Source organism: Eumetopias jubatus, unplaced genomic scaffold, assembly GCF_037043125.1.
Source record: "Eumetopias jubatus isolate StellerSeaLion01/CBP00866 unplaced genomic scaffold, mEumJub1_p1.0 scaffold_10, whole genome shotgun sequence".
NCBI classification, from domain to species: Eukaryota; Metazoa; Chordata; class Mammalia; order Carnivora; family Otariidae; genus Eumetopias; species Eumetopias jubatus.
In genome coordinates, this window is record NW_028274816.1 from 103140176 (window position 1) to 103151573 (window position 11398).

Consider the following 11398-nt stretch of genomic DNA (forward strand, 5'->3'; position numbering starts at 1 on the left):
GCACTAAATTCATACCTTTCAATAGTTACTCTGAATGTAAATGGGCTAAATGCCCCAATCAAAAGACACAGGCTATCAGATTGGATTAAAAAACAAGACCCATCAATATGCTGTCTGCAAAAGACTCATTTTAGACCCAAAGACACGCCCAGATTGAAAGTGAGGGGGTGGAAAACCATTTACCATGCTAATGGACACCAAAAGAAAGCTGGGGTGGCAATCCTTATATCAGACAAATTAGATTTTAAAACAAAGACTGTAATAAGAGATGAAGAAGGACACTATATCCTACTTAAAGGGTCTATCCACCAAGAAGATCTAACAATTGTAAATATCTATGCCCCTAACATGGGAGCAGCCAATTATATAAGGCATTAATAACAAAAGCGAAGAAACACATTGACAACAATACAATAATAGTGGGGGACTTTAACACCCCCTGACTGAAATGGACAGATCATCTAAGCAAAAGATCAACAAGGAAATAGAGACTTTAAATGACACACTGCACCAAAGGGACTTCACAGGCATATTCAGAACATTCCATCCCAAAGCAATGGAATACACATTCTTCTCTAGTGCCCATGGAACATTCTCCAGAATTGATCATATCCTAGGTCACAAATCAGGTCTCAACCGGTACCAAAAGATTATTTTGGGATAATCCCTGGGATTATCCGGTACCAAAAGATTATTTTTGGGATAATCCCAGGGATTATTCCCTGCACATTTTCAGACAACAATGCTTTGAAACTAGAACTCAATCACAAGAGGAAAGTCGGAAAGAACTCAAATACATGGAGGCTAAAGAGCATCCTACTAAAGAATGAATGGGTCAACCAGGAAATTAAAGAAGAATTTAAAAAATTCATGGAAACCAATGAAAATGAAAAATGAAAACACAACTGCTCAAAATCTTTGGGATACAGCAAAGGCAGTCCTGAGAGGAAAGTATATAGCAATACAAGCCTTTCTCAAGAAAGAAGAAAGGTCTCAAATACACAACATAACCCTACACCTAAAGGAGCTAGAGAAAAAACAGCAAATAAAGCCTAAACCCAGCAGGAGAAGAGAAATAATAAAGATCAGAGCAGAAATCAATGAAATAAAAACCAAAAGAACAGTAGAACAGATCAATGAAACTAGGAGCTGGTTCTTTGAAAGAATTAACAACATTGATAAACCCCTGGCCAGACTTATCAAAAAGAAAAGAGAAATGACCCAAATCAACAAAATCATGAATGAAAGAGGAGAGATCACAACCAACACCAAAGAAATACAAACAATTATAAGAACATATTATGAGCAACTCTATGCCAGCAAATTAGATAACCTGGAAGAAATGGGTGCATTCCTAGAAATGTATCAACTACTAAAATTGAACCAGGAAGAAATAGAAAACCTGAACAGACCTATAACCACTAAGGAAATTGAAGCAGTCATCAAAAAACTCCCAACAAACAAAAGCCCAGGGCCAGATGGCTTCCCAGGGGAATTCTATCAGACATTTAAAGAATTAATACCTATTCTCCTGAAACTGTTCCAAAAACTAGAAATGGAAGGAAAACTTCCAAACTCATTTTATGAGGCCAGCATTACCTTGATCCCAAAACCAGACAAAGACCCCATCAAAAAGGAGAATTACAGACCAATATCCTTGATGAACATGGATGCAAAAATTCTCACCAAAATACTAGCCAATACGATCCAACAGTACATTAAAAGGATTATTCACCAGGACCAAGTGGGATTTATCCCTGGGCTGAAAGGTTGGTTCAACATCCACAAATCAATCAACGTGAAACAATACATTAACAAAAGAAAGAACAAGAATCATATGATCCTCTCAATAGATGCAGAAAAAGCATTTGACAAAGTACAGCATCCTTTCTTGATCAAAACTCTTCAGAGAACAGGGGTAGAGGGTACATACCTCAATATCATAAAAGCCATCTATGAAAAACCTACAGTGAATATCATTCTCAATGAGGAAATGCTGAGAGCTTTCCCCCTAAGGTCAGGAACGCGGCAGGGATGTCCACTCTCACCACTGCTATTCAACATAGTATTAGAAGTCCTAGCCACAGCAATCAGACAACAAAAAGAAATCAAAGGCAGCCAAATCGGCAAAGAGGAAGTCAAACTCTCACTCTTTGCAGATGATATGATACTGTATGTGGAAAACCCAAAAGACTCCACCCCAAAACTGCTAGAACTCATACAGGAATTCAGTAAAGTAGCAGGATATAAAATCAGTGCACAGAAATCAGGGGCATTCCTATACACCAACAACAAGACAGAAGAGAGACAAATCAAGGAGTTGATCCCATTTACAATTGCACCCAAAACCATAAGATACCTAGGAATAAATTTAACCAAAGAGGCACAAGATCTGTACTCAGAAAACTATAAAATACTCATGAAAGAAATTGAAGAAGACACAAAGAAATGGAAAAACATTCCATGCTCATGGACTGGAAGAACAAATATTGTGAAGATGTCAATGCTACTTAGAGCAATCTACACATTCAATGCAATCCCCATCAAAATACCATCCACTTTTTTCGAAGAAATGGAACAAATAATCCTAAAATTTGTATGGAACCAGAAGAGACCCTGGATAGCCAGAGGAATATTGAAAAAGAAAAGCAAAGCTGGCGGCATCCCAATTCCGGACTTCCAGCTCTATTACAAAGCTGTCATCCTCAAGACAGTATGGTACTGGCACAAAAACAGACACATAGATCAATGGAACAGAATCGAGAGCCCAGAAATGGACCCTCAACTCTATGGTCAACTCATCTTTGACAAAGCAGAAAAGAATGTCCAATGGAAAAAAGACAGTCTCTTCAACAAATGGTGTTGGGAAAATTGGACAGCCACATGCAGAAGAATGAAACTGGACCATTTCCTTACACCACACACAAAAATAGACTCCAAATGGTTGAAAGACCTAAACGTGAGACAGGAGTCCATCAACATCCTAAACACAGGCAGCAACCTCTTTGACCTCAGCCTCAACAATTTCTTCCTAGAAACATCACCAAAGGCAAGGGAAGCCAGGGCAAAAATGAACTATTGGGATCTCATCAAGATAAAAAGCTTTTGCACAGCAAAAGAAACAGTCCACAAAACCAAAAGACAACCGACAGAATGGGAGAAAATATTTGCAAACGACATATCAGACAAAGGGCTAGTATCCAAAATCTATAAAGAACTTATCAAACTCAACAGCCAAAGAACAAATAATCCAATCAAGAAATGGGCAGAAGACATGAACAGTCATTTTTCCAAAGAAGATGTCCAAATGGCCAACAGACACATGAAAAAGTGCTCAACATCACTCAGCATCAGGGAAATCCAAATCAAAACCTCAATGAGATACCACCTCACACCAGTCAGAATGGCTAAAATTAACAAGTCAGGAAATGACAGATGTTGGTGGAGAAAGGGGAACCCTCCTACACTGTTGGTGGGAATGCAAGCTGGTGCAACCACTCTGGAAAACAGTATGGAGGTTCCTCAAACAGTTGAAAATAGAGCTACCATCTGATCCAGCAATTGCACTACTGGGTTTTTACCACAAAGATACAAATGTAGGGATCCGAAGGGGTACGTGCACCCCGATGTTTATAGCAGCAATGTCCACAATAGCCAAACTGTGGAAAGAGCCAAGATGTCCATCGACAGATGAATGGATAAAGAAGAGGTGGTATATATACACAATGGAATATTATGCAGCCATCAAAAAGAATGAGATCTTGCCATTTGCAATGACGTGGATGGAACTGGAGGGTGTTATGCTGAGTGAAATAAGTCAATCATGGAAAAATATGTATCATATGACCTCACTGATATGAGGAATTCCTAATCTCAGGAAACTAACTGAGGGTTGCTGGAGTGATGGGTGGTGGGAGGGATGAGGTGGCTGGGTGATAGACATTGGGGAGGGTATGTGCTATGGTGAGCGCTGTGAATTGCACAAGACTGTTGAATCAGAGATCTGTACTCCTGAAACAAATAATGCAATATATGTTAAGAAAAAAAAAGAAGAAGAAGAAGATAGCAAGAGGAGAATAATGAAGGGGAGAAAGTCGGAGGGGGAGACGAACCATGAGAGACGATGGACTCTGAAAAACAAACTGAGGGTTCTAGAGGGGAGGGGGGTGGGGGGATGGGTTAGCCTGGTGATGGGTATTAAAGAGGGCACATTCTGCATGGAGCACTGTGTGTTATCCACAAACAATGAATCATGGAATGCTACATCAAAAACTAATGATGTAATGTATAGTGATTAACATAACAATAAAAAATTAAAAACAAAAACAAAAACAAATGTAACTACCATTTAATAGCCTCACAAAAACACAAGTCATGTCTCCATCTTAGAAATGGAGGCTTGGCAAGAAGGAACTTTGCACTGGTCACACAGCCAGAAAGTTGCAGAACTGGGATGTGAATGCTGAGATGTTTGATCCAAGAACTCACATTCTTTCAGTTACATGAATGGTGGTGTATTATTTTAGGAATGATACCTCAACTTACTGCTCTGCCTACTGACCAGGATGGAAAGGAAAAAGACTTGAACCAAAAATCCAATCATTGAGCTGAAAAAAAAATGATAGAAGAAAAATAGAAAAGAGAAAAATGCTTCAAGAGACACTGCAGAAGTAGATTCAATTGGACCTAGTGACTTGCTGGATGCAGGCTAGTAGAAGATGATAGAAATGATATATTTCTTAGCATTACCCTGAGCATGACTCAGGGTAATTCCACCAACAGGCAATGAAAAAAAAGATACAAAAGATCAAAGTTTGATGACAAGGTGATTGAGTGTTGAGCTAGAAATCATCCAGTAGAAATGTCTGGTGGGCATAGTGAGGCGCGGGTCTAGACTGGGACACAGGCCAGTGTTAAAGATGTATATTTAGAAACGATTCACCTACAGTCAAAGTGACAAGAAGGGATGACAGCACCAAAGGACAATGTGTAGAAAACAAGAGTGCGAATCACAAAACTATAAGGAATGACAAGATCTAGAGCAAAGATTCACCAAATGTAAGAAAGAAGAGGAGGGAACAAATATTCTAATAGAAGTATTTTTAGAAGGCAATTGTTCAAAATTCAGTAAGCCTGGTCAGTATCAAATGTGTCCAAGAGGGTGTAGGAGAATAAACATGAGACTGGATTGGATGTGGGATAATTAGCAAGCTGAGAGTTAATTTCAATGAAGTGCTGGGACCACAATTTGGGAGTGAGTAGGATGGGAAGTGAACGCAGAAAATTTTTCCAGAAATAATGAAAAGAAGAAATGTAAAAATACAAGAAATCTGGGAATAGAAATGGAACATACAGGCTGGCCATTTTAGTCCCTTCATTTTACAGATAAGAAAACTGGGCCCAGAGAAATTAACCAATACCTTTATTTATACCTTAGACAGAAAACCAGCAAAGATGAAATGGTAATTCAGGAGGGATAAGGATCAAGGAAGACTTTCTGTCTCCAGAAAGAGACAGAAATGGACTCCAGAAGAGTCCATTTAAATCCTCATTTCTCATTTAAGATGGCTCCTTCCTCTGGTACTATGAGCCCATAGTCTTGAAATCATTTTCAATATATCTGAAAGAAAGACCATATTATCCACTGAGACCCATGACTATGATGGCTCACTTGCTGGAGAAAATGTAATATCGCTGGTTTGAGCAAGAGAAAGAGAAATCTGTCTATCACACTTTTTTATTCTTATAGGAGTTTTGTAGTCCTGAAACCTGGAAGACAGGAAGGATTGCTCATACTAAATTTGAAATGCATCACTGTAATAATCTTGATAATACTCCTCCCTATCCCATTTTGGAGATAACAAATAACCCCAAGGTAACTATCCACCTACAGAAATGGACACAGTAGGGTGAAGGCATTCATTAAAAAAAAAAAAAAATCACCCAATTATGAATAATTCATGATGAGCTGGCAAACACCAGTTTGCTATGGGTAGCTAGGTTCATCAAGAAACACCCTGATAATGTGTATATAAAGACAAACTCAACTGTTTGAGCAGGACATTTGCCATCAGAGCTTCACTCCAGGAACAATCTCTCTGGGTCTGGACATCATGTCTGTGCGCTTTTCTTCTGCATCCAGACGGCTTGGCTCCAGCGGGGGAGCAGGTTTTGGGGCTGGAAACGCATGCGGTGTGCCAGGCATTGGAAGTGGCTTTTCTTGCGCTTTTGGGGGCAGCTCATCTGCAGGAGGCTATGGTGGGGGACTGGGTGGGGGAAGTGCTTCTTGCGCTGCCTTCACCGGGAATGAACACGGCCTCCTGTCGGGCAACGAGAAGGTGACCATGCAGAACCTCAATGACCGCTTAGCCTCCTACCTGGAGAATGTGCGAGCACTAGAGGAGGCCAACGCCGATCTGGAGCAGAAGATCAAGGGATGGTATGAGAAATTCGGGCCTGGTTCCTGCCGTGGTCTTGATCATGATTACAGCAGATACTTCCCAATAATTGATGACCTTAGGAACCAGGTAAGAAGCACAATGTCATGAGGGTTAATACCGCTAAGAATATTCAGCCACACAAGCACCCACAAATGCGTAAGCTGTCACACACAGCAGGGCTTTGCTCTCAGCCTCGGATTTTCCGTAGTGCATTATGAATATTAAAAATAATTTCTTTTCAAATCCTAATCTTTGAACATGGCTCACCCATACCTGGTACGAGGTATGCATGTTTATGCTTTTTGTAATATGAAAATATCAAAAACTGCCCACCATCTCCTGCTATATTATTTATAACTTTTTCCATAGAAAGGGTTTTTTTATGGGTGGGGTGAAGAGTAAAAAAGGCTATACTTAATTTCCCATTTGCAAAAGAATCATCTTATTGTTGGAGACAGAATGCCAGAAAGATTACGATAATTTCAAAGGTGACTTTCTTTCAAGGAAATGTGACATTTCCTAACTCCTAACTAACTTCCCATTTATCAGATCATTTCTGCAACTACCAGCAATGCCAATGTTATCCTGCAAAATGATAATGCAAGACTTACGGCTGATGACTTCAGGCTAAAGTGAGTAGAGCTGAAGAGAAACTAAAGAAGTTATTTCAACATTTCCCCCTTTAATCTAAGCTATCAGAGGTCACCTCAATTGTTTGACTTTGTTTATTTGCTTTAAACCAAATGCATGTAAGAATGACCAGCTGAATGATATATTTTACTTGGGAAATTTAGGAACCGAGACAAATGAATGTCAAGATCATATGAAAGAGAATTTTGAGTGTTCCCATTCTCTTGCTTCAAAGAAATTTGCTGATTGCATTATGGGCAGTCTAACTGAAGCTTTGAGTGTATTTTAACAGTTTGACCTTGATGCATGGTTGGCGTTTTATGATGACCCAGAAAGTGATGGGACTAAGGTGATGCAACTGTCAAATATTTTCTAAGGTTTGAAAATGAACAGGCCCTTCACCAGAGCGTTGATGCGGATGTCAGCGGTTTGCGCAGGGTGCTGGATGAGCTGACTCTCTGCCGAACCGACCTAGAGATCCAGCTGGAAACCCTGAGCGAGGAGCTGGCTTACCTCAAGAAGAATCACGAGGAGGTAGGTCCTCTGTCTCCCCCGATTCCACAATCCGCCTTGCTCCCAAAACTTAAAAATGAATTTCAGGTGACAGGTATAACAATGTCCGCCATCAATATTCCAGAAGGAACTCGTCAGTTTCTCTGCGTGGCTTAGATTGTTTGGAAATGTTTCTATCCATAGGCCTCCAAAGAACAAACCTTTTTTAAAAAGTTTCTAACCTCATGTATCCTGTCGGTCTGGTTCCTCTGAAAATATTCAGCTCCTAACGTGGTCAAACAAATTTCTTTCAGGAAATGAAGGCGCTGCAGTGCGCGGCTGGAGGGAACGTGAACGTGGAGATGAACGCGGCGCCCGGAGTGGACCTCACGGTCCTGCTGAACAACATGCGGGCGGAGTACGAAGACCTGGCCGAGCAGAACCGCAGGGACGCGGAGGCCTGGTTCAATGAGAAGGTAAAACCCCACCAGGGCACGCCTGCGTGGCCCTGGGCGCTGATGCAAGGCCGGCAGCACCCTAACACCCCCCACCTCTCCAACCTTTCAGAGCGCTTCCTTGCAGCAGCAGATTTCTGATGATGCTGGTGCCACCACCTCAGCTCGGAATGAGCTTACCGAGATGAAACGTACTCTTCAAACCCTGGAGATCGAACTCCAGTCCCTCTTGGCAATGGTCAGTAAAAAGTATCAAAAAAGATTGGTTTCAGAAGTGGGGAAGAAATGTAAAGAGCATTTCTTTCACGTCTTATTACTTACCTTCGTTTTTATCCATTAATCGCCGGACTTGACATAAGCCACATTTGCATTTTTCACAGCAGAACCCTCTTGGCCTGAAAAGTAGACCTAGGTGCTCATAATTATGAAACATTGGAAATTAGCAAGTACAGTTATTTTGAAGTACTCGGAAAAGAAAATAGTTTCTACCCTGAATCTTCTCTCCCAAGTCAAAAGATAAACCATCCTCCCTGGAATGCAAAAATGCGTTCCCACCCCTCCTATCTTCTTCATCTGGCATTCCTTTGGGCCACTTTAATTAAGAACACTTAGAAGTTCCTTTTTAAGTGGCATAAACAAGAAGCAAAGCGGAGGCATGAATGTTGCCTCTAAAGCTAAACACCTTTGATAATAATAGTAACCTTTTCATTAAGGTTTTGCCCAGCACTTTCTCCCACCTGAGTCCACAATAACCCTGGGGCTTGGGCAGGGCAGACTTTATAATTCCTATCATTATTTTCAAAAGAACAATCTGAGATTCAAAGAAGTTAAGCAGTTAAAAAAAAAAAAAAAAGTTAGGCAGTTTTCCCAGAGCCCCACACTTGAATACGAAGGAACCTGAACTTCTCTCCAAATTACCTAACTCCCACGTGTATACTTCTCCCGCTACGGCTAGTAGACAAACCTTCAGAGTTTATCCACAAAAGAGGGTATGAATGTATATAAAATTAGGACTTGGCATAAAAATTCTTGCAGCTGAAAGAGGAAGACACTTTTATTTTCATTCCACCTACAAGTATAGCAAGCATCCCTCTTTAGGAGAAACACTTTATAAACCCATTTGGATTCACAAACCATTTAAAGTTTAAAAACATCATTCTTTTCTTTGGGTCAGTCTACTTTGGGAAAGTTTACCCAGTTCACTATGGGGTTATTAATTTTATAGAAGAGCTACAATCTCCATGAGACAAGACTGTCATGTGATTAGAAACAAAGTAGCAAACTGTAGGGGGACTTTTATTCCTGGGAAATGTGGCAAATTGTGCCAGACTCTCAAAGCAGAGGTGGGGCAGAGGGATCTTTAGACTGTGCCCTATGAAGAAACAAGTTCATCTTTGCTAACACTCCTGGAGATATGAGTGACATTCACCACCAACTGTGTCATTCTCAAACAGAAAAACAGTATGACATCTAATAAAGGCAACAATTAATATTGAACAAGGGGGACTCTTTGGGGGTAAATATGGTTATTTGCATCGTGTAAGATAACTCTTTTAAATATCTCTTAAGTGCTCTGCCAACACTGTGACACTTTCTACTAAACTATGTCTTCCTGATCCATAGAAACACTCCCTGGAGTGCTCCCTGAGCGAGACTGAAGGCAACTACTGTGCACAGCTCGCCCAGATCCAGGCTCAGATCGGGGCCCTGGAGGAGCAGCTGCACCAGGTCAGAACTGAGACGGAGGGCCAGAAGCTGGAGTACGAGCAGCTGCTCGACATCAAGGTCCACCTGGAGAAGGAAATCGAGACCTACTGCCGCCTGATTGATGGAGAGGATGGGTAAGCACAGCTTCTACTGAGAAAACACTTTATACTTTATTTTAAGGTTATTAAAGGTTTTTAGAAACCAAGTACAAAGTATTTGTGACCTATATCATGTATAACTAAACCCCTTCTAGTGTTATTTCAGAATCCAGAGATCTCCCATCTTAAATCCTTGTTTTCCAGTTTCCTTAGCAAAATAGAGTGAAATAATTAATGCAAGCTCTCTATATTGTTACAGCTCTTGTGTTAAATCAAAAGGCTATGGAGGACCAGGAAATCAGATAAAAGGTAAACAAAAGCTGTGTTGAGCATTCAAAATGTACCTGTATAAGTTTCAAATGATGAGTTAATTATTTCCCCTTCATGGATCTGATAAATTCTAACAATTCATGTGTCATTTTAGAGTCATCTAAAACCACCATGGTTAAAACAATTGTTGAAGAAATAGATCCTCGTGGCAAAGTTCTCTCATCCAGAGTTCACACTGTGGAAGAGAAAGCCACCAAAGCCAACAACGTGAAGAGTGAACAGAGGGTGCCTTCCTGAGCCCCAGAAGAAGAGCCCCTAAATTAAAATACCAAACTGAAGCTAGGTTCCTAAACAAAAGCCCTCTTATTTTTCTGCTTTTCTTCCAATGAATTAAGACAAGCTGTTTGTAGAATGGTAACATTTCTTTGACTTTCTCTATGGTGGTGTGTCAATAAAAGTTCTTCCTGTTGCAAGTCATTTTCACTGGTTCTGGTCAATCTTTGCATTTTAAACATACCCACAAGGGGAGCTGAATCTGATTTTGTTTGTTTGTTTGTTTGTTTGTTTGTTTAATTCAGTGGCCTTCACAAGTTAGGAGTAAACTTAACAGGTAAACTGGCTGGAGTCTTTTTCACATCTCTGTAAAATTTTAAATCTTCCTCCTGCCTTCTATAAATCCTTGTTAAGCACACTTTCTAAGTGCTGGCAATGAGAATAAAATAGTCTATAAAATCTAATTCCTGAATGCAACATGCTTATAGAAGTGGAAATAAGAAGAATCAAAAACATCCTAAAAATAAAGGGAAAAAACTGTAAATGGTGATATTTGAAGGTAGAAAGGAAGAGAGAGAAATATGGGAACTAGATAGGGCAAGATAGGGAAATTCTACAATGTTAGGCCACAAAACACATCTTAACAAACTGAAGAAAACTGAAATCATATCAAGTATCTTTTCTGGCCACAGTAGTATGAAACCAGAAATCCATAACAGGAGGAAAATTGGAAAATCCAAAAATATGTAAAAATTAACACACTCCTGAACAATGAGTGGGTCAAAGAAGAAATCCAAAGGAAAATTAAAAAAAAAAAATCTTGAGACAAATGAAAATATAATATACAGGGATATATGGGATGCAGCAAGAGCAGTACTAAGAGGGAACTTTATAGTGATAATCATATATTAAGAAAGAAGAAAGTTCACAAATAAGCAATCTAACTTTACATATCAAGAAACTAGAAAAAGGAGAAATTAAGCCTAAAGTTAGCAGAAGGAAAGAAATAATAAAGATTAGAACAGAAATAAAT

At 39.9% G+C, this 11398-nt stretch overlaps 1 protein-coding gene across 1 annotated transcript; it reads left to right on the forward strand.

Annotated features, from left to right (window-relative positions):
• The first annotated feature begins 6113 nt into the window (after positions 1–6113).
• On the forward strand, positions 6114–10389 carry KRT27 (keratin 27). Its single transcript, XM_028089862.2, has 8 exons — positions 6114–6527; positions 6990–7072; positions 7448–7604; positions 7877–8038; positions 8130–8255; positions 9641–9858; positions 10082–10131; positions 10247–10389. Exons 1-8 carry the CDS (start codon positions 6114–6116, stop codon positions 10387–10389), a joined length of 1353 nt encoding a protein of 450 aa, XP_027945663.1.
• Positions 10390–11398: the final 1009 nt, after the last annotated feature.